Here is a 23,747-nt window from a genome sequence, read left to right on the forward strand (position 1 = left end):
CGCTTGGAAGACTTTAGCCTCCATACATGGGGTGTGCGCTCAAACCACTGAGCCACCAGCGCCCCATAATGACAGTTTTCACATCAGTGCCATGTTGACTCTTAAAGACAGTTTCCACTAAAATCTTAAAAAGTGGATTTGGAGAGTTTAGGTTAGAGCACACTAATGGTAGAGAGCGAGCAGGGAGACAGAGAGGCGTCTGATTGGTTCATCAGGTTGGTACCTCGTGGCAGATATTGGTGGAAGTTATTACAGACTTACAAACTGATACAGATGATGGATTTTCTTTGTTCCTTTTTCAGAGAACATGAGTTATTAATTTCTGTCAGGACATAAATCTAAAAAAAAAGTGTATCTGGAGGAAATCACCAACCCTGCTGCCTTTAATGAAGGTGAACATAAAATGTGATTATCTGTCTGGTGTGACGTTGTGTGATTAATATTCTGCTCTGTAATCAGGTTTGAGCTCAACAACAAACAAACCTGCTAATGTCTTTATCTGGGTGCAAACAGGACCTCCCCCTGTGTGTGTGTTTGTGAAGTTAGTGTTGACAGGTGGGATAAATTCCCTTGTTACAAACACATGTGCACACACACACACACACACACACACACACACACACACTGAGTCACAGGCCAACACAGCCTACTGTATCTTCCTGCGGGTCGCCAGGGGCTGATGGGGCCACTCAGCCATGAAAAAGGGTACGGAGGCATAACAGACGAGCATTCACACACACACACACACACACACACACACACACACACACACACACACAAACACACACACACACTATATCACATGCATCGCACAGGGGAGACACATGCACGCAATTTTTTTTCTTCTTTCACAGACAAAATCTGTGACATCCTGTCCTCTCTGCTGCTCTGTCGTCCAGAAATCACATTTTTCATTCAACTTATTTGCAGCAGCCGACACATTTGAGGGGAACGTATAACGCCCGCTGAATCTCATTTTCTACAAACACGATGAGGAAAAGTTCAGATCTGGCCAGTGTATTTTTTTCATGACATTTTATTAGTTTCCACCAAAGTAGCACATCATCAACTTGTAGTGATTACAGCGTTATTTAACGTTTTATGGTTATGTAGGATTCAGGGAAAAGTCAGCAGAATGTTGGGACACATTTTTTAATGTAAAGTATCAAAAATCATACAGACAGAGAGCTCTGAAGTCTCCGACCCGAACATACCAAACAACCTCTGCTATTGCTTTGTGGAGCATTTGTGTCATTCATTAGAAAACAATGCAGTCGTTGAAGATCCAACTTAATCTATATTTCTAAGGAAAAGAGAACCTTTTGAATTCAAAAAATAGCATGATTTTTAAAGTAGCATTCCCTCAGTGCCCCGTCTGCACTCCCTCCCCTCTGTGCTCCCTCTAAAGCCACGCCCCCTCACCTACATGCACAGAGCGCCGTCTCTCCAGAAGTGGACCTCAGCTCATCTCTGTCATTGTGTAACTATGTCGTCTCATGTCTCATTCAGCGGTCAGTAAACTCACAGTTTAAACTCCTAAAGTCATCGGTGATGAGCTTTGAGTGTGAGCTAGAGCACGCAAGAGGTAGAGAGCGAGCAGGGAGACAGGGAGGCGTCTGATTGGTTCATCAGATTGGTACCTGGTGGCAGACATTGGTTGAAGTTTTTACAGACTTACAAACTGATACAGATGATGGATTTTCTTTGTTCTTTTTTCAGAGAACATGAGTTATTAATTTCTGTCAGGACCTAAAGACAATTTACACCAAAATCTTTAAATAGTGGATCTGGAGGAAATCACCAACCCTGACTTTAATCCCCCATGAGCACAGAGCACTTCTTTAAAGTTGACAATGCTTCAGGACATTAAGCATGTGTTGATCATAGTTTAGGATTCATATTATTTTGTCATGTTCATCAGCAAGCTTTGATTTAATGTCTGATTGGGCGCTGGTTAATTGACCACGTTATTGCAGGTCTAATGATAATGGTTGCCATGGCAACAGGTGAAAGAAAACAGTCAAAAACAAACCATTTGACTTTTTGTTTAGTGATGTGTCTGTCAATCATTCCCCCTCGGTTATAAAAACACAGAATAAACATGAATGCCCACTCACACTTCACATTTGTGTTCGGGTGTTTAATCACTTACACGATGTTAATTGTTGCTGTGTGTTTGAATCAGTCACGCCGGCACGCTCTTAAAGCCATGCTGTCTGTTCTTCTCCCTCCAGCCCACATCACTGTAACACCCCCCCCCCCCCTTCTCCCATCTCTTCTCCCTCACTCTCTCACACACATCCCACCTCCCTTTACCCAAACTACAGTTAAGCTCCTTCAACGGATTCTCCGCAGTGCTGAAGGAGCGGAGAGAAGTCAAGAAGGAGAAGGAGGAGGAGAGAGAAACGGGGGAGAAAAGAGAGGAGAAGAGGAGGAAACACGGGAGAGAGAGAGAGAGAGAGAGAGAGGGAGTGTATCGAGTGCAAGACACAGGAGAGAGAGAGAGAGAGAGCGAGAGAGAGAGGGAGAGAGGGGGGAGAAAAGGGGAAAACTGCACATTTTGGTGTCCAGGCTCGTCAGTGCTCACAGATCGCTCGTCTGCTGCACCGTCCAAGCAGCTGTCCGCTCTGCAGGGTGAGTAAAGCTTCTGCTGCCTTCATTTAAACTGCTTAAAAATCTTCCTCCCCCCTCTCTCACATCTGTTTCGTAGCCGCTCGCACTCTTCATGGCTTGTTGAGGGGAGCTCTGCTGCTGCTGCTTTGGATGCCTGCGCACGTCAACGCGTGTGTTTGGAGGGGATGAAGTGTTACTCATGTTAGTGTTTGATTTGTAGCCTCCTCAATAAGAAGAGGTTTATTTGTAGAAGAGATGAGCGTGAAGTCTTTCTGATGGAGGAGAGATGAGGAGATGTGTGTTGATGAGTGTGTGTGTGTGTGTGTGTGTGGCTGCTCCCCTGCCTGTGCGCGGAGGAATGGGCTGCACGCTGATTAGTGTGGCGCATTTTGGAATAAGCAGCGTACAGTCAATATAGGGAGGGAGGGGGAGGGAGGGGGGAGAGGGGTGTATGTGGAGGCTATGATTGTGTCACCACGGTACCTGTGTGTGTGCGTGTCAGAGAGAGAGAGAGAGAGAGAGAGAGAGAGAGAGAGAGAGAGAGAGAGAGAGGGTAGGGAGGACAGACCTGGAGTGAGGCAAATGTTGTGTGTGTGTGTATGTGTGTGTGTGTGTGTGTGTGTGTCTGTGTGTGTGTGTGTGTGTGTGTGTGTGTGTGTGTGTGTGTGTGCATGCTCTAGAAAGTCTTGGCTCTTTCTTGGGGAACCCATTCTGTGATTCAGTTCCAGCAGACTGCAGCACTTATTGGGTCCATCTCTCTCTCTCCCCCCTCTCTCTCGCTCTCTCCCTCCTTACATACATATGCATAATGAGTGTGTGAGTGTGTGTGTGTGTGTGTGTGTGTGTGTGTGTGTGTGTGTTATAGAGAAGAAAAAAGCTGAAGAGCAGACATGGAAGGAAGAGGAGGAGAGTCCATGTGTATCTGTCTGATCATTAAACTGGACCGTGGGGTTTTACTCTCCTAAAGAAAAAAAGAAGCCGTTCTCAGATTTGCGTTTTTGATATTTCATATTTCAGACTCGCTGCCCCACATGCACCTCACAGCAGGAGACTAATACCAAGACTTCACGCTGAAAATTAAGCTGAACACATGGCAGGCATGAAAAATCCCAGAGAGAGAAATGTGTGTGTTTGCGTTCACACACGCAGCTCAACCTGGAAATGTCATGCGGATGTTTTCAGGAGTTTAGTTCAGGTGTAAAATCACGACTGCAGAGACGATCCTCTGAGAGAGAAGACAGCAGTGATGCTAAATCTGTAACTGTAAATGATATCATACTGATGATTTATCTTATATGGTTACAATGGCCTGTCAATGTTCCCAGAAGAAGGGTCAGCGCTCTCATTTATCAAAAGTGTGCAGAAAATATTTTAAGATTTTTCCTTATTGAAAAAAAAAAAAAAGTTCACAAGTGCAAAAAAAAGTGTATTCATCCACCTTCACACTCTGTGCACATCAGAATGTAATCAGGCTTGATTAATTCTACATGTTTGAAACCAGCATGTTGGGGGGGGGTCATGTGTTCAGAAGTGGACCCTCCTCTGTCCCTGGTCCCCTCCATTCCAGCTCAGCAGAGTTCAGATAGAGGCTTAGAAACCCCGCCCCTCATCACATCCTGCATTTTACTACCACCACCACCACCACCAGGGTCTAGACTCCATAATCAGTGGCGACTCAAGAGTCTGTTGGGCCCCCAGGCAAAAAACTATAGGGGGGGGCCCCCCAACATGGCATCGAGAGTGAGTACTGTCAGATGGGGCACCCTTGGGGAGGTTTACTACCGTCATTGGAAAATTTGTCAGCTGCTTTGGGGGCCCCCTAATGGTCTGGGGCCCCAGCAGTTACCTGCCTTGCCTGTTGACAAGCATAGGGGGGTATCTCCACCACCAAGTCCACCAGGGTCTAGACTCCATCAGGATTTATCTTTTCCTAAACTCTTACTGAAGTCTCTCCTGAATTCTTTTCATCTACAGCTTTCTGTTGTTGAGATTTGGTGAAAAGTCCCCCCCCCTATTATCTCTACATATTTACACATGACCCACCTCTCTTTCTTGGTTTAGTCCTTGTGTAGCGTTTTCTGTTAAGATCTGCAGAGTCAAAGTTCTGATAATCTGGATATCTGTCCGTCTTTTTTAATGAGTAACATCAGGGGATGATGAAACTACAAAGTCTGTGTTTTTAAAGTATCTTGAGAGTTGTTTCCTCGTTCTCAACTTTAAGTCAAAGTACAAACAGTGACTAATCTGGGATCCACATTTTGTTGGTGATGTTTCAGAAAGTCCTCTGAGACAGACCAAACCGATGCTGGGTGAAATGTGTCTCGATGTAAAGTCTTTAAGGCGAGTGAAACGTCCTCCGAGTCGTCAGCGTCGACCATTTATCACAACAAATCACTCTGGTGCTGCTGTTCCTATTAAACATGACACCCGGAGTCACAAAGCATTAACATGACAGCCAAACATTTAAACGTACCTGCAGTGACCCTGATGGGGAGCGGAAGCTGTGACCCTGCTGTCGTGGTCGCTGACTCACACCATCAATCAGACGTTTTAAAAACAGCTGAGCGGTTCATCTCGCTTCAGAGAGCTGCAGGCCGACTGACCACGACGACCCTCCACGTCTAACACGAGCTGTCGACTGACCACGACGACCCTCCACGTCTAACGCGAGCTGCCGACTGACCACGACGACCCTCCACGTCTAACACGAGCTGTCGACTGACCACGACGACCCTCCACGTCTAACACGAGCTGCCGACTGACCACGACGACCCTCCACGTCTAACGCGAGCTGCCGACTGACCACGACGACCCTCCACGTCTAACACGAGCTGTCGACTGACCACGACGACCCTCCACGTCTAACACGAGCTGTCGACTGACCACGACGACCCTCCACGTCTAACACGAGCTGTCCCGTCTGCGAGCGTCTCTGGAAACATTATAACTGTGTGACCTGCTGACCCTTTGACCCGATGAACACAGCGCTCCAGCTTTTATTAATCAACCGATACACTGGATGAAACATTTTAATCTTTGAACTCGTCCACTACAAACTCAACTCATATCTCTTCATGACTTACAGAAGCAAACAAGACCATCAGCGTTTAGATTGATTATTTCTATACAGTCAATAATTCTACAATTCACTGAGCAGACTCTTTTATCCAAAGCGACGTACATCAGAGAGTAAGAACAACACAAGCAAGGATCTAGAAAAAAGGGAACAATGTCAGTAAGAGCAAACGATCAGCTTTGAGTCTGATTGGACACACAGGTGCTGACAGGAAGTGACCAGAGGCAAAGCACAACATTGAGGGCAGTTCTTGAGAGCTCTAATCAGTATAGAAACCATCTTATAAGTCGTTATCAAACAAAAACCATCGTCATTACCATCATCATCAGCAATAATATGGAGACCATTATCATTAAGTTAGTAGGTATTCATGAAAGAGCTGGCTCTTTAGCTTTTTCTTAAAGGTGCAGAGTGGAATATTTATGAATGAAACGGCTGCAAAGTATGAAATCTGTAAAGCACTGACGTCACATGCTGCAGAATTATTTGTCATGTTTCATTGTTTGAATCTTAAAAGTTCTTAAAAGCTCTTTAACTTCAACCGCTCTGTAAGAGGAAGAACCCAGACCTTAAAGCGGGCTCTAGAAATCCCCCGACGTCAAGGAGGAGCTCCCACAGAGACTGATATCTGATGAGTGAGAATCTAGTTTCCATCATAGGACATCATACAAACTGAAGCTGTAAAACGATGGACGATGTCACGTTGTCATGGAACAAGTTGGACTCGTTCGGACGTGTGTTATCAGCTTTGGAGGGGATGATCATGAACAGGAAGTAGTGGTTCAAACCGGCCACGAGGCAAACCCGGTCCAGATTCAGCGATTGGGTCGAGGGCTAAAGAAACTAAAAAAACAAAAACCTGAAAGGAAACCTGCAGAATCCAAAAGACAAGACGAGGCTGCAGTTTGTGAAAAATGCTACATTTTTAGAGATGCTTTCTCTCCCCGCTCAGCTGCTGTGATTTAATCCCTGTGTTTGAATCGTGCTCCGCTGAGGTCCACCCCCTCCCCCCCTCCCCCCCTCCCCCCGCCCTCCGGCCAAAAACCAAATCTGACCTCGAATTATACAACGCTGGAAACCGAGTGAAGGTGAATGAAAATGTGTGTGTGGCTGGAAGGTGGAGCGTTGGTCTGTGTGAATAATGCTCTGCACATGTACAGTGTGTGTGTGTGTGTGTGTGTGTGTGTGTGTGTGTGTGTGAGGCACGAGGACTTTCCTCTATTTCTGGGCCAAGGTCTTTCCCTTAAAGCTCGCTCTCTCCCTCTTGTTTCTTCTCCGAGGATCTCTGCTTATCTCTCCCTCTGTTTTTATCTCTTCCTCTCGTCTCAGCACGTTAACACACGGCCCGCTGCAGGCCGTCCTCCACGCTCGCCGTGTGTTTGCATGTGTGTGTGTGTGTTTGTGTTTCACATAAGCTAATTATCTTTATCAGTGGAGCCGTCGAGCTGCAGACTACAGGACCGGGGTTTGTTTTCAAAGGCTTTCATCGTCTTAAAGTACCGCTTTGAGAAATGAGAGTCTTCCTGCGGCGGCTTCTGGAGACGCTAACGTGGTTCAGCATCGTTCTTAGAAATATCTCGTCTGGAGAATTTTGACGCTGCGTTTGAAGACACGTTGATTTATCGGCATTTTAGAGACTCCCCTAACTCCCCCCGTTTACTCTTCTTCGTTTTCATCCTCATCTCTTTGTGTCATTCCAAACCCTCCTGAACCCCTAAAACCAGTTTGATGTCTTTTGGTGTTCAACGTCCTAACTTCAGATTTCCCCTTCAACCTCGACTTTACTGTCCCAGAGGGGAATTGTTTTGCAGCCATGTGAAAAGAACAAACAAATAAGGCACATAAACTCAGAAACCCAGAAAGATACTGAGACATATCCATTCATGAGGATAAAAATGCGAGATTGCGACATCTTTTCTTTCTGTGATCTGTCATGAAAGTCCATATTTTGATTTATTGGTGCAGCCCTAGTCTAAACGCTCAGAAAACAGTCAAAATTGAGCACCATTTTTTTATTTGAAGGGGATCATATCTTCATATCTTGTGCAGTGGTTGTCTTTATATTTTCATCGTTTCAGAGCGAGTGGGATCACAGCATCTACGGGTCAACGATGGGATATTGGTTTGCAAAGCTAAAGCTAACCGTGCTAGCACTGCCAGCTTCCTGTCTTTAGGTCAGCGTCCACACGTCTGTGCTGAATGTGGTCACAAACTCTTAAGTCAATATGGCAGTTTCACTTCACACATCCGACATCCTGCACATGTTTATCTTAACTGTCTAGATCTAGTCTCCGTCTCAGGACCCACCATCAAGTCCTTAATGAAAAATCACATCAGTTTGGACCTCAGAGAGTAAAAAACATGACAGAAGGTATAAAACAGAACTAACATGTTGAAAAAGCTCTTCATGGACTTTTTGACACATTTTTTTTTCTCCAGGCACACATTCACCATCGACTGAAAATAGGTCAGCGACCCACTTTTGGGTCCCGACCCACCAGTTGAGTGCCACTGGTCTAGATTTAAAAAAAGAACTGTCAAACTGCACAGCTCGTTCAAGATGTCATCCGTCCACTCTGCTGGTTTACATCCTGGTGGTAGAGAGGGGGGGGGGGGGGGGGGAGAAGGCTACAGCTCCCGCTAGTGGCAGGTTCGCTTCATTACAGCTTACACACAACGTTTAACCAAGCGGCGCCCTCTGGTGTCTGGATGGTAGTAGAGCCAGTTAACCAGCACTGGGCTTACATAAATATAAACTGACTATAATTCTGGCACCAACAGGCGAGGGTGGCAACGTTTGATTGTTTAGTCGACTGGTTCCCAACATGGGGTCCAGGTCCATGTAGGGTGGGCGCCAAAGGTCTTGAAGCCTTGTCTGCTCTGAGGTCATCAAAAAGAGATCTCCACACGATAGATTATAAATAGATCTTTTGACAAAACCAACTGTGTGTAGACCTTAACAGTTTGGATTGAATCCATGAAACGATTACAAAAACAGCATCACTTTTTTTTGGTCCTTGAGCTATTTTTAGATCGGTTAGTGCTGGTTTAGCTGACCCCCCACTGTTCCTTCCTTTCTTCCTTCTTCCCTTTTACAAATTAATCTGGACTTATTTAATCATAACATGTAACACAACGTTTGCCCATCCTTGTTGATTTTTTTTTGTCCTTCTCTGTTTGTTCCCTCCCTTCATCATCTCCTCCTGCTCCCTTCTTCTGATCTTTAAATATCCATCTCTTCTCCTGCCAGTTGGCCCCAGCTTCTCACTGCTGACAGAGGGACATATTGCCTCCACAACAGAAAACAAACCCCTCACTCCCCCCCTCCAATATAGCCAGCTAACCTGGGAACGCCATCTGTGGAGCCCCGCCCGGCACCATGGGACGTGTAGTTTCATGGAGCTCAGCAGTTGCTCCGTATTGACCGTTCCTCTCTGCACTCTTTCATCTCTGTTCTTCTCATCCCTCTTTTTTTTCCTGTGGTAGTCAATATTTCAATCCTCTCTGGGTTTGCATATTATTGACAAATATTCCTAAAAGTTAATGCTCAGTGTTTTTTCTCCCCACTCAGCCGAGAACTGAAGGATTTTCTGATAAAACACAGAATAACTTTATGAATCTTTGATTAAGATAAGATTATGTACTGTCAGCATTAACTAGTTAATCCCTGAAATGAATGCTTTCATAATGCTTTGTAATCCCCCCCCCCTCTCTAGAGTTGATGCTCACACAGGTCACCATGTGGTGGACTCTGAAGCTTCAGTGTTTATCCAGCTCTGCATGGGTCTGTAAACCTTTCTGTGTTCTAACCTCTCTCCATTTTTCTAAAGCATCTCCAATATTGATCCTAGTTTGAGCACGTTTCTGCTCGTGGAGCTTATTAGAAAACATGCAGAGGCTTTTTAGGTCGGGTACAATCACTTCTATCTGAACCACTTCTCTTGACCGCTTCCATCGCTGCAACACCTGTTGACCTGATAACTGCTCTCATATCTGACAAACCAAGGGGAGTCCAAAACGGCCATGTGGGGGTGTCTTAAAAGCGCCTACCTTCTCTGGTCTAAACAAATCCAGAGCATTCAGGAGCAGAATCTAAAGTTAGAAGGAGGACATACTGGCTGCTGCATTGTTGTCAGAGAAGCCAGCACTTCAACATAGCATGTTTCCTTAATCTCTGATCATATAGTAAGATACCTTTATCATTTCACTCTAACCAAATACCTTCCTCTCACCCACCTGACTTCATGCCTTCTCTCTTTGCTTGTCCATCATTATTTATCCTCTCCTAATTGAATGTATGCCGTTTGACTGCTCTCATTATTTTATGGCCCATCTCTTAAATAAATATGCGCAATATATGAAGAGGACGAATGCAGTTAATCTTTCTTACATCAGGTTTAAGAGTTAGTCACAACAGAAGCAGGAATCACATCATTTAAAGGTGACATATCCTCCTCCTCTTCTTCAGTTTAAATAAGTCTCAGAGCTCCTCAAAACATGTGTGTGAAGTTTCTTGTTCTAAATCCACTCTGATCCTGTATTTGATCATGTCTATAAACCCCTCTATTTCAGCCCTGCTCAGAACAGGCTGTTTCTGTGTCTGTACCTTTAAATATCTAAATGAGCTGTGTCTGACCACGCCCCCCTCTCTGGAAGGGCTTGGGTGTACTCAGTCTTTCTCGCTCCATGTCCTGTTGTTTACGGTAAGAAGGCAGACTCAGAGGGCAGAACAAACACCTAGCTGTGGGAGTGTCACCCACCTGGGGGAGGGGCTACTGCCCTTTGTGATGTCATAAAGGGAAAGTCTCCAAACGGTGTGTTTGAGAACACATTTTCTGAAAAGTGGAGCAGGCAGAAGACGGAGAGGATGGACTTTTCTCATCATTGGGGGGTTTGTAGACGGACTAGAGACATGTTGGAGGAACATGGGGAAGTGGATTTTAAATATGTGGACCCTTAAAAAACTAATTGAGAAATTAAGTTTTGAGTACTTTTAAAGTTTTGAGACTAAAAGTTGCACAGTGATCTCATCTTTGATTCATTTATTGGCTCTGAATCCTTTCTCTACTTAATCTCTTGTTTTCTTCTCTATTCACCAATGAGGAGGCTTACTGATGGGAGATAAAAATAGTGTCTCTGAAGCTGTATTTCACAATGTGCTCTTTATTAAGTAAACAGCCTATATCCGGAAATTAATCATACGTACAAAGCTCCTGATTAAGGAACCTTATTATAACTCCTACGCTGGACGTTCATGCTTTAATGCTTTAATTAGCAACGCACGCTCATTCATTAAAATGACTTCAATGAGGATGCTTCCAAGCCTGCAATAAAATCAAACAGAATTAATAACGACTCTACAAGAAAGGGGATGAATGTTACCAGGATGTTGTCGAGCCTGTGTGTGTGTGTGTGTGAAAATGAAAAGAAAAGCTGGTGGATTAAGTGTAACCTTCAGCGATGTTGATTTTTGAGAAAACGTTGCTCAGCGGAGCGTGTGACAAAGCGTCAGCTCAGTCTTCAACGCAGCAGTTTTTCAAAATCAGTTAACGGAGAAAACAGGTGACATGCAGGAAAAACGGGCTGAAGTCGGATTTGAACCCATGCATGTCACACGCTAATCTCACACATCCGGAGCTAAAACATTGCTTATCATCAACATGTCTGAAAAATTATTTATTTTATTTTGAAAATCTTTTAATATCAGCATTGACTCTGTGAAAGGAGGGATCATCTCTGGGTCGTTCCTTTCCGTTTTCAAGTGTCTGGAAGAGTTATCTCCATGTGGTATTTCCATATTCTGCCCACACAGAGATGAACATTAACGAGTGACGGAGAGAGCAAACAGAAGAGGAGAATCGTGGCTCTTGAATGTGGTGAAGATTTCAGCACCACAGTGGTGGACAGCTCCCCGGCATGCTGCTGCTGACTGCTGGACTGGACCTTTACCTCAAGATTAATATGGACAACACATCTGTTTCTCCTTCCATTGTGTTATTGAGGCAGCTGTGGCTCAGTGGTAGAGTCGGTCGTTTCTCAAGCAGAAAGTCAGGGGTTCAATCCCCAGCTCCTGCAGACACATGCCTGATGGACAAGACACTTAACCCCCCCGCTTCGTCAGTGGTGTGTGAATGGGTATTAATGTGATTAACCTTGAAAGACGTGCAGAGTCGAGCTGGCTGGTGGAACTGTAGAATAACCGCTCATGTTTCTGGATCATTCAATGACTGTATTGTTTTGTCTCCTGCCTTTCCTCCTCTACCTCTCGCTAATACAGTTTAGCACGCTGAATGATTTAACAGAGCTTTGGATCGTGGCGTTACATCCCCCCTCTTTTCGCTTTGAATAACTAATAAAAAGCGGCTCAGAAAACATGAACACTGGGACATAAATCAGACTAGACGTGTGTTTTAACCTTTGTCCCATCTGGTCACATGGATGTTTTCATCTTTCCTCCATCATCCCCTTTCTCCTGTCAACTCTTGAAACCTCACTTTTTGTGTTTTTTTCTGTACCCTCCACTACTCCACTTTATTTTTTTCCTCCTCCTCTTCCTCCTCCTCCACCGCTCCTCTGTTCATCAGTAATTCATAACCTCTCCTGCACACAGTCAGTTAGCTGCTGGTGCGTCCTGGGAATTGTGGTTTTATTCTCAAGGTTTCAACTACACCGAGAGGCCCATTGCAGCCAATTAGTGGTCAGCTATCTCAGCCGACACTTCCAGAGTTGTGTGTGTGCGTGTGAGCTCTCTGTAACACTTGGTTCATGAAGAATTCATCCAGCTCATGTTCTTCACGTTTGTGTTCCTCAAACATGCTCAAAGAATGATCAGAACTAAAACATAAATATGTATAACTGTGAGCAGGAGATTTATTTTTGGCGCAGTTTCAGCTGCCGGCTGTTCATCATGAGTCTGGTTCTGCTCCAGGTTTCTGCCTCTTAAAGGAAGCTCTGGGCTCTGGTTATGGTAGAATATGTTTTGCCAATATATAAAAAACAGAAGTTACAATTCTTGTTCAAATCACTTTGTTTCGGTAAGATAAAGTATAATCGACATCACGGGCACAAAAGATGTTTTGTTGCAGTGTGTTGGTGTCTCGGCATATTTTTTGTAATTGGGTGAGAAAGTCGTCTTCCATCACTTCCTGTGTCATCCTCTGCTTATCCTGAGGGGGGGGGGGGGGGGGGGGGGGGGGGTCGCTCAGAGCTGGAGTCGATCCCAGCTGTTGAAAGTCCTCTTATGAACGAGGGTCTCATCCTGTGGACTCTCCATCTTCAGCAGGTCTAAACACTTGAAGCTGTCGTTACTGCTCTATGGGAAAGAACAGATTTGTGCCTTTTGGATGTTTTTACTTTGCAGAAGGAGAAGAAGAAAAAGAAGAAGATTTGTGAGATGAGCTGCGTCTCCTCTCCTCTGAGCCCAGGATGGATTTGTGTGTTTTGACTCAGCAGCTCTGAGCATCACTCTGCCTCTTGTGTTGAGCCTGACATTTCCAGCACTAAAGACTGACGCTTATTTACACAAATCACTTCTGTCTCATCCAGAGAGAGAGAGAGACGCTGACGTCTCTGAAAGTGTCCGACGTCTCACAGAGTCTTTAATCGACTCTGCAGAAAGAAGAGAGACTCGACGGTCTAACTTTTTAAACTTTACATGTTCAACACAACTTTATTCAGATGTCCTGAAAGTATAACGACGAGAAACTTAGATGACTCCAAACACAGACACAGATACACATCTTAACCACAAGTAGCACACTGTGAAGGGTTGACAACTTTTTAAGTTCCTCATAAGGGACAGAGTATTTGGTTTGGATGGATTATTATTTATCTTTATGTAAATAAACCTTGAAAAAAAGGATCCCTTAACTGACATGTTTCACCACAGAGCTCCATTTGAGTACGATTTGAGATATTTCTATCACAGACGATGAATGCACCCATGACAGGAAGTTTCACATTCTGCCTCTGAGTAAATTAAATGTATTTTTTTTGTGTGTAAATTTTATTTCATTCAAACAAACAATAAAGTTAAGAAAAACAAACAAACATAAAATCGCAAATTTTGAATGAAAAAGGAGCTGAAAGAAGACTAACCTTATAATATCTGCCCCTCTTTCACAAAGTAATTAATTAAAACAAAACAAAACAAAACACTTAATTCAAAAACAATACCAATTAAAATAAATTGGCTGAGGCCTCCCGTCACTTACATTGAGGGGGGGCCTCTGATTGGACGGCAGTGAGCATGACGGGCTACTGGCTGAGTCCGATCCAGGATCAGTAAAGTCTCATCTAGAGATCACAGAGAAGTAACTTCAAGGTCCTGAAAAACAAATCAAGTGTGAAATACTTTAAAGCTGCACAGTTCTTCTTCAAGGTCACAAAAGGCCACACACACACACACACACACACACACACCTGATGATCAGGGAGCCCGGGGTCGTCTGGGTTCAGCGCAGACGGGAGGTGTTTCACCATATCAAATATTTGTAAGGTGTGACTCATGTGTGAGTAAGCGACTCCTCTGCAGAATGTGCTCTGCAGCGTTTTGCTCGAGTGATGAGGTCACTGCTCGTCCTCGCTCGGCCGCCTGACACACACTTTCTCTCTCTCTCTTTCTTATCTGCTCACTTCTGATCGTCATGACTTCTCTTATCGGCTCTACCTCAGCCTCAACATCGGAACAGTCAATGAACTTCCTGTTACTAAAACATGTGAATGATATCATTTTGAAGAGGAAATATGAAGAAACATTTCTGTGATGAAGAGGAAGACGTTCATTCATAGTTTGATTTTTATCCCCCGGTTACAGATGTAGCCTTCCCGCTGTTATGGTCTAAATGAGTGACACACCCCCTAAACACAAGATGATGATTCTTCATCTTGGCTCGGTCACGACCTGTTTCACACCACAGCAGGCTGAATGTGACCTCCATTTTTGGCTGGATGGATGAGGCCCTGTGTGTGTGTGCGTGCGTGCGTGTGTGTGTGTGTGTGTGTGTGTGTGTGTGTGTGTGTGTGTGTGTGTGTGTCTTCCACCTAGTGAGCATCAGACTGCACTGCATGTGAGCTGGAAGCCTGACAGGCCGGTCTCACCTGCTCGATCCGAACAGACACTCGTTATGACATCATCAGCACACACACACACACACACACACACCGTTGCTGCCATACCTGACTTCGTTCATCCTTTTTTGTTTTTTTGTCAAACGTCCTGCCTCTTGATTCTGCTTTAGTAGAAATGTACTCAAAGTGTCAGACGTCCCTGAATGTGGAGCGTCATGTATCCTCTAACGCTCTCCTTCTTCATTCTTTTTCTTCTTTTAGTAACCGCTCTGCTTTCTGCTCTGCTGTTGATCTGAGAGCGAGCATGACGGATATAAAAACCCCTCAAACTGGTGCTGGTTCATCCGAGGTCGTCCTCTCTCTCCTGGCTGATATCACATGCATATTTAACAGCTGAAGTCGATGAGAGTCGAGAAAGATTTCAATCAGATGCTCCTCGCGCTCGCCCTCTGATCCCCCTGATGGGCTTGTTTAATTTTTTTTTTTTTTAAATCTATAAATGAAATCAATCCTTCTCGGTCCTCTCATCACCCGCTGTTCCTCACGTCCTGTTTTTGTGATTTTGATTCCATCGACCTCTCTCTGACTTCCTCTGTTCCCTCGCTCCTTATTGGCTCATTAAGAAACAACATAACGAGCGTTCTCTCCTCCTCTTCAGCTAACATCTGATCTGAGTTTGTTTTGTTTTCTCTCCACAGATGAGTTCGTTCAGCACGAGGGCCCTGACGCTGCTCTCGTCTGTTTTCGGGGCGTGTGGCTTGCTGTTGGTGGGCGTCGCCGTGTCGACGGATTACTGGCTGCTGATGGAGGAGGGGATCGTCCTGCAGCAGAACCAGACCACCGAGGTCAAGATGGCGCTGCACTCGGGCCTGTGGAGGGTCTGCTTCGTCGCAGGTCGGCAACAAATCCCTCTGCTGATTTTGCAAATAAATTTAAAATAATTACTGCAGATTTTTTTTTTTTTTTTTTTGTAATTTTTCAGGTTCTGCAACTTGAAAAGGTTAAAGGTCACATTGATAAATACACTTGACCATGTTTATCTTTTGTTTACCAGTTTGTTGGCAGCAGGTTTCTGTGTTACTGCGTCCTCACATTCTTTTCCTCTATTCTTTCATGCACGTTTATAAAGCTCCTCGGGGGGGGGGGTTCTTAGGCAAGGCCAGCACGCCGACTGTATATGAAGATTGATGACCCATCTCGACCTCCTCGCGTCGCACAAAAGCCAAATATACCCTCGAGACGGGTGCTGACATCTCCTGCTGGTGATGATGTCATCTGGAGATCGACTGGTGGAGCGGCAGTATTGACGTCCTGCACGTTTAACTTTATTTAAATATAACTCACATGTAACGCTCCCTCAGGCGGCTCCAGTCCACAGCCGAGTCGCTTTGAAGCACTTTGTTTCCTCTCACAGCTCCTCCTTTACTCTGCTGATCCTGTGCTGTACAAGCTGCGTTTATCAATAGTAGTGATAATCGATGTAATCTATGTAGCGCCTTTCCAGGGATCCAAAGCTGCTTTACACGGCGGAGGGAGCAAAACAAAGGACAAAAACAGAACAGAGACGGGTAGCAGAAGGTGGGAGGGCGATGGAGAGGCGTAGAGTCGGTGAAGACGGTTCCCCTCTGGTTCAATGCTCCCGTTAAAGATCATGATGGTGGCCCGGGACTCAGGGTGGGCCGACAGACACAAATATCTGTCCTCATTGAGCAGTGTGTGTGTGTGTGTGTGTGTGTGTCTGTGTGTGTGTCTCGGGTCACTGTGGTGTTGCTCTGGGGAGGCGGCCATGTTTGTGTTTCCCTGTTAGTCTGACGCCTGGTACAAAAGGTCAGAGGAGGAGAACGCTGGTGGCATTTGGAGCGGCTGTGAGAGTGCGTGTGTGAGGGTGTCCTCTCTCTCTCTCTCTCTCTCTCTCTCTCTCCCTCTCTCTCTCTCTCTCTCCCTCTCTCTCTCTCTCTCTCTCCCCCTCTCTCTCTCTCTCTCCCTCTCTCTCTCTCTCTGTCTCTCTCTCCCTCTCTCTCTCTCTCTCTCTCTCTCTCTCCCTCTCTCCCTCTCTCTCTCTTTCTCTCTCCCTCTCCCTCTCTCTCTCTCTCTCTCTCTCTCTCTCCCTCTCCCTCCCTCTCTCTCTCTATCTATCGCTCGGCCCACAGTTTGAAGTCCATCATGGTGTCTGCATTCAGTTCAGCTCTCTCTCTCTCTCTTGTTTCCTCCTGAGCCCTCTGACCTCCATCTGTCACCACCTCTAATTCACTTCTTCTCTCACTTCCGTTTTCATCCTCTTTTTCCATCCCCCTCCCCCTCCACCTTTTTAGATATTCCTTCCCTCTCAGTCTGCCCTTATTTCTGTTCTTGCCGTATTCTGTTCTTCATCTTATCAGACACGACCACCTCCCACTCCTCTCTCTCTCTCTTTCTCCATTCATATTTTTTTGTCTAAATGTTTTCCCTCCTTTTCTCTTCCAGGACCGGAGAAGGGCAGATGTGTGGCCTCAGAGTATTTCACCGAGCCCGAGATCGAGATCACAACAGAGAACACAGCCAACATCCTCAGTAAGTCAAACACCGACATACCACACCAAAAATGTTTCTTTAAACGATTTAAAGCAGAACACAGACACACTGCAGTCAGATGTTCTTGATGTGAATCAAGCCGTTTTCACATCTACACTCCTGAAAATATCGAGATCATTTCAGGAGGAGTGCTCCGGAGATTCTCCTGACCTGTCTGTTCACACAGTGCAGCGATCACAGGGAATAAACGTCACCACCGCCTCCCACTCGCATCCTGCTGCGTTCTCACATCAGCTCACTCTGACTTTCTGCAGAATAAACACGAGGAGGCTGGAGGAGAAACTCTGTTTGTGTTCACACATGCAGCTCCTCCTGCAGGAGTTTTCAGGAGTTTTCTGCAGGTGTGAACGCACTAACAGAGAACATATCATTTTGAACAGGGAAATTATGTAACAGGAGATTTTGTACATTTTTTTCACTTCTTTAAAAAAATGTTTACAAAGAAGTGATCAGTCGGCCTGCAGCCGGGCGCTCTGAGGATCTGCCTCCAGCACATGGACCAATCAGAGAGAACAATGCACCAGCTGCCAACTTCAATGAATCTGCACGATCAACTCTCACAACAGAAACAATACAAACAAAATCCCACACTTTGTGTACACAGTAACTGAATGTGAGGAGCTGGCTGAGGCCCCCCCCCCCCCAATCACTTTTTGTCTTTGAGCTGTTTGAATGATTTAAAGATGTTGACTCGTTGAACCGGCTTCAAAGCTCTCTCGCTGCAACAGTTTGTTCTGTCTCTTTGAAGTGAAGCACACCGCGGGGGGGGAGACGTTTGGTCCGTTTAATGCCAGATAAATGTCCTCAGGTACACACACATAAGTCACACCTGTGAAGCGTCTCTCTGTGGGACGGGGTCCTGAATAAAACATGCAGTACCTCAACGGAACCCTGAGTGAGCCCCGCTTCACCACCAACCTCAGTGACACCTTTTTTTTTTTTTTGTTTGGCAAATTTGTGTTTATTGGGCAATCCAAACACAGTTCATTTATCCAAACACAGTTCATTTATCCAAACATTTCTTACATCATTATTCTTTTTCTTTTTTTATAATGACATACAAAACAATAATAGAATGCAGAAGAAGAAAACAAAATGGTTATAATAATATCTTAGTTTGCCCAATTCTTTTGTAATAGAGAAAAATAAAACAACAAAAAACAAGCAACCCACATTAAAAAAAAAAACACAAACACAAACCCAAAACAAAACAGACCAAAACAAAAAAGTGACACACACATCACCAGTAACACCTTTTTTAAAACCTGTCAGTGACAATAACAAATTATTTCACTCTGACTAATGTCTGTTCTATCACTCTCTACATTTCTTGTCATCGTTCGGTTTGCAAGGCGACCTTTTGTGCAGGGGCGTGTCCAACAGGGAGGTCAGGACCCCCCCTTTAAAATCTGATTGGCCACCTGTGCTAAAGTATCAGCTCACCTGGACTTAACCTGACTTTGAGTTCACTTTCAGAAGGGTGCATGTAAAGAGTGCACGTTCAGAGTCGACCACACACAGCGTTCAGTTGCTCCTATCAGGTCTTTATTCTTAAACTTTTTTTCTCTCTGCATGATTTTTTGTAATCTCCGTCCTTCTCTCCCATAATCCTCTCTGTCCTCCAGAAATGGTCCGCACTGCCACTCCCTTCCCCATGGTCTCCTTGCTCTTCGTCTTCACCGCCTTCATCATCAGCAACATCGGACACATCCGGCCGCAGCGCACCATCCTCGCCTTCGTTTCTGGAATATTCTTCATACTCTCAGGTACCACGCGCACACCTAAAAGGAAACATGAAGTCTGAAGTCTGGACGTGTTGTTTGTTACAGATTTCTTTAGTTTTGTGCTTAGAAACGAGATTTGCAAACAATGAAACACATTTTTAAACCCTGGTGGATCACCTCCAGACTCGTCTTCATGTTTCTGATTATTCTGCTTCATGTTCTTTGCAGAGCAGCCTGAGAGACAAACCTCTGCACACAGCTCTCTGAGAGTAGAGGGTAGAAATATAAAAATACAAAATGTGTTTTTACTAAAAGTCAAAGCAGGTGACTTTTATCACGCTGAGCAGACACAGGATTTTCTTCTACCTCCTCCGCTGGTCTCCAAGGTTTTCCTATGAAGTGATTAAACTCGACCGTGAACTCTCCCTCGGCGGCTCTCAGGTCACTTCTTTTCTTGTCTCACTTTAAATTGCAGACTTCACAGTTCAGCACGGTGACGCTGAAGACTTAAAACGTGTCCAATTACTGCAGATAAAAAAAAAAAAAAAGCCGGCAGGAAGAGTTTCTATATCGCAGATTGAAGAAGTTAAGACGCTGATGCTGCAGTTTTTCTTCTTTCAGATTTTGACCTTTAAAACAAAGACCTTCAGAGCTTTTTGTTCTTCATCAACACAAACTGGTTGGAATAACTTCAGGTCTTTTTCTGGTTAGCGATAAGAAACCAGATAAAAACAGATGAAATCACAGGAACACAAATTTAAAAAAAACTGAGTTTAAGAAGATTAGTTTGTACCTGCTCGGTAACTAATCGGTTCTTTACTCATTTGGTAAAACATGGCTTTAATTGGCTAGAAATAAAATAACTGCATGGCCTAAAATAAATGTCAACAGATTTCAGTCACATGTTCTGCTAAATCCACTTCTCCATGTTCCTCTAACTCTAACACGTGTCTCTAGTCCGTCTACAAACCCCCCAATCATGAGAAAAGTCCATCCTCTCCGTCTTCTGTCTGCTCCACTTTTCAGAAAATGTGTGCTCAAACAGGCCGTTTGGAGATTTTCCCTTCATGACATCACAAAGGGCAGTAGCCCCTCCCCCAGGTGGGTGACACTCCCACAGCTAGGTGTTTGTTCTTCCCTCTGAGTCTGCCTTCTCACCGTAAACAATAGGACATGGAGCGAGAAAGCACAGAGTACACCCAAGCCCTTCCAGAGAGGGGGCGTGGTCAGACACAGCTCATTTACATATTTAAAGGTACAGACACAGAAACAGCCTGTTGTGAGCAGGGCTGAAATAGAGGGGTTTATAGACATGATCAAATACAGGATCAGAGTGGATTTAGAACAAGAGACTTCACACACATGTTTTGAGGAGCTCTGAGACTTATTTACACTGAAGAAGAGGAGGAGAATATGTGACCTTTAAAAACCAATTCTATAAAAAATGATTTTAATAAATGGTATCAGTTTGGTCTCAATCTGAATCCCTGTGTTTTTTTCATTTGACATGGACAGAGTAAAGTCTGATCTGAAGAGCTTTATTTTACTGTCCAAACAAACGCCCTTTTGGGGAACTAGAAAGAGAACAACTATTTTTAACTCTTCAGCCGTGGCTGCAGGCTCGAGGATTCTGGGTTGTCCATTTGTTTGAACGTGATCTCTCAGAAACACCCGGAGGGAACATCTAAACATTTTGGCTAAAAAACATCCTCTTGGACCGAGAGATGAACTGATTTGTTGGTTAAATGTCACAGTCTCATCCCATTTCTGAAACACAATACATCGAAGGAAGGCCTGGAGGGAATGTGGTCAAATGTGGCACAGACTGAAGGAAGGACTGACCTCAGTGCTCATCCCATAAACATCAACATGATATCTCTTTACTCCATTCTCTTTATGTTTTATCTGATCTATCTGTTGGATAGGATGAGGCCTTCTGCATTGTGTTAGTCTGCCATCTCAAAAATCCTCTTTGTTAGGACCAGAACAGGGAGTCTCTCTTTCCTGATTTGAGGAAAATGTCGACAGGCAGTGATTTGTTTTCCTGATAAGTTTCGCTGTAAACCTCGGCGACGATCGCTGCGAGAGACCCAGCAGACCGTCGCTCATCAGGGCTGAAGAAGCAGCTAGAAAAGGCTGAGGTTTGATTTGAGACTCCTCCCTCACCTGTCGGCTTAAGTAGGATGTTAAAAAGCAGCCGAGCAGCAGAAGAGAAGCGGGCTTGTTAAAGCGTAATGATAAAGAGACAGCAGTTAGAGGAGTGTGCAGCTGACAGCCTGTCAGACCTCACCTTGTTCCAGCTGCTGGCTCAACAGACGAGGGGATTTCAATCCAGATAATTGCTCTCTGTGAAGACGCTGCAGGACAGCACAGATCTCATGTTTCAGTGTTTCAGTGTTTCAGTGTTTCAGTGTTTCTTCTGAAACAAAGTTTGAACTTTAAACTTCAACAGCGTTGTCTCATGATCTTGTAGTTCTCTTGTGTTCTTGTAGTTCTCCTGTGATCTTGTAGTTCTCTTGTGTTCTTGTAGTTCTCTTGTGATCTTGTAGTTCTCCTGTGATCTTGTAGTTCTCTTGTGTTCTTGTAGTTCTCTTGTGATCTTGTAGTTCTCTTGTGTTCTTGTAGTTCTCCTGTGTTCTTGTAGTTCTCCTGTGATCTTGTAGTTCTCTTGTGTTCTTGTAGTTCTCTTGTGATCTTGTAGTTCTCCTGTGATCTTGTAGGTCTCTTGTGATCTTGTAGTTCTCTTGTGATCTTGTAGGTCTCTTGTGATCTTGTAGTTCTCCAGTGATCTTGTAGTTCTCTTGTGTTCTTGTAGTTCTCTTGTGATCTTGTAGTTCTCCTGTGATCTTGTAGGTCTCTTGTGTTCTTGTAGGTCTCCTGTGATCTTGTAGTTCTCTGTGTGTTCTTGTAGTTCTCTTGTGATCTTGTAGTTCTCTTGTGATCTTGTAGGTCTCTTGTGATCTTGTAGTTCTCTTGTGTTCTTGTAGGTCTCTTGTGATCTTGTAGTTCTCTTGTGTTCTTGTAGTTCTCTTGTGATCTTGTAGTTCTCCTGTGATCTTGTAGTTCTCCTGTGATCTTGTAGGTCTCTTGTGATCTTGTAGTTCTCTTGTGTTCTTGTAGTTCTCTTGTGTTCTTGTAGTTCTCTTGTGTTCTTGTAGTTCTCTTGTGATCTTGTAGGTCTCTTGTGATCTTGTAGTTCTCTTGTGTTCTTGTAGTTCTCTTGTGTTCTTGTAGGTCTCTTGTGTTCTTGTAGGTCTCTTGTGATCTTATAGTTCTCTTGTGTTCTTGTAGTTCTCTTGTGTTCTTGTAGTTCTCTTGTGTTCTTGTAGGTCTCTTGTGTTCTTGTAGGTCTCCTGTGATCTTGTAGTTCTCTTGTGTTCTTGTAGTTCTCTTGTGATCTTGTAGTTCTCCTGTGATCTTGTAGGTCTCTTGTGATCTTGTAGTTCTCCTGTGATCTTGTAGGTCTCTTGTGATCTTGTAGTTCTCCAGTGATCTTGTAGTTCTCCTGTGATCTTGTAGGTCTCTTGTGATCTTGTAGTTCTCCTGTGATCTTGTAGGTCTCTTGTGTTTCTTGTAGGTCTCCTGTGATCTTGTAGTTCTCTTGTGTTCTTGTAGTTCTCTTGTGATCTTGTAGTTCTCTTGTGATCTTGTAGGTCTCTTGTGATCTTGTAGTTCTCTTGTGTTCTTGTAGGTCTCTTGTGATCTTGTAGTTCTCTTGTGATCTTGTAGTTCTCTTGTGATCTTGTAGGTCTCTTGTGATCTTGTAGTTCTCTTGTGTTCTTGTAGGTCTCTTGTGATCTTGTAGTTCTCTTGTGTTCTTGTAGTTCTCTTGTGATCTTGTAGTTCTCTGTGATCTTGTAGTTCTCCTGTGATCTTGTAGGTCTCTTGTGATCTTGTAGTTCTCTTGTGTTCTTGTAGTCTCTTGTTCTTGTGTTCTTTGTTGTTCTCTTGTGTTCTTGTAGTTCTCTTGTGATCTTGTAGGTCTCTTGTGATCTTGTAGTTCTCTTGTGTTCTTGTAGTTCTCTTGTGTTCTTGTAGGTCTCTTGTGTTCTTGTAGGTCTCTTGTGATCTTATAGTTCTCTTGTGTTCTTGTAGTTCTCTTGTGTTCTTGTAGTTCTCTTGTGTTCTTGTAGGTCTCTTGTGTTCTTGTAGGTCTCTTGTGTTCTTATAGTTCTCTTGTGTTCTTGTAGTTCTCTTGTGTTCTTGTAGTTCTCTTGTGTTCTTGTAGGTCTCTTGTGTTCTTGTAGTTCTCCTGTGATCTTGTAGTTCTCTTGTGTTCTTGTAGGTCTCTTGTGTTCTTTTAGGTCTCTTGTGATCTTATAGTTCTCTTGTGTTCTTGTAGTTCTCTTGTGATCTTGTAGTTCTCTTGTGTTCTTGTAGGTCTCTTGTGTTCTTGTAGGTCTCTTGTGATCTTATAGTTCTCTTGTGATCTTATAGTTCTCTTGTGTTCTTGTAGGTCTCTTGTGTTCTTGTAGGTCTCTTGTGATCTTATAGGTCTCTTGTGATCTTGTAGTTCTCCTGTGATCTTGTAGTTCTCCTGTGATCTTGTAGTTCTCCTGTGATCTTGTAGTCTCTTGTGATCTTGTAGTTCTTCCTGTGATGCATGTAGAGCATGTTCATGGCAGCGCTCATGCTCCAGAAACAAACCCAGTGGGGCAGGGCGTCTGACAGAGCAAATCCACGGAGCTGACAGA

The 23,747-nt window shown here is 44.3% G+C and overlaps 2 protein-coding genes across 3 annotated transcripts in view; one reads left to right on the forward strand and one right to left on the reverse strand.

Moving 5' to 3' along the window:
• Window positions 1-1,330: 1,330 nt before the first annotated feature.
• Window positions 1,331-23,747, reverse strand: part of LOC110000062 (voltage-dependent calcium channel gamma-6 subunit-like) — a 91,032-nt gene continuing 68,615 nt past the window's right edge. For both annotated transcript variants that reach the window (XR_010664742.1, XR_010664741.1), the window contains exon 8: window positions 1,331-1,458. The gene's annotated coding sequence lies outside the window, so the exon portion shown is untranslated. The remainder of the gene's footprint in view (window positions 1,459-23,747) is intronic.
• Window positions 2,302-23,747, forward strand: part of cacng7a (calcium channel, voltage-dependent, gamma subunit 7a) — a 35,384-nt gene continuing 13,938 nt past the window's right edge. The window contains exons 1-4 of the mRNA XM_020655240.2: window positions 2,302-2,634; window positions 15,457-15,652; window positions 17,222-17,308; window positions 18,955-19,095. Coding sequence (XP_020510896.1) covers window positions 15,457-15,652; window positions 17,222-17,308; window positions 18,955-19,095 — 424 coding nt within the window. The 5' untranslated portion in view covers window positions 2,302-2,634. The remainder of the gene's footprint in view (window positions 2,635-15,456; window positions 15,653-17,221; window positions 17,309-18,954; window positions 19,096-23,747) is intronic.

The sequence above is a fragment of the Labrus bergylta genome, chromosome 19 (assembly GCF_963930695.1).
Source record: "Labrus bergylta chromosome 19, fLabBer1.1, whole genome shotgun sequence".
Taxonomy (NCBI): Eukaryota; Metazoa; Chordata; class Actinopteri; order Labriformes; family Labridae; genus Labrus; species Labrus bergylta.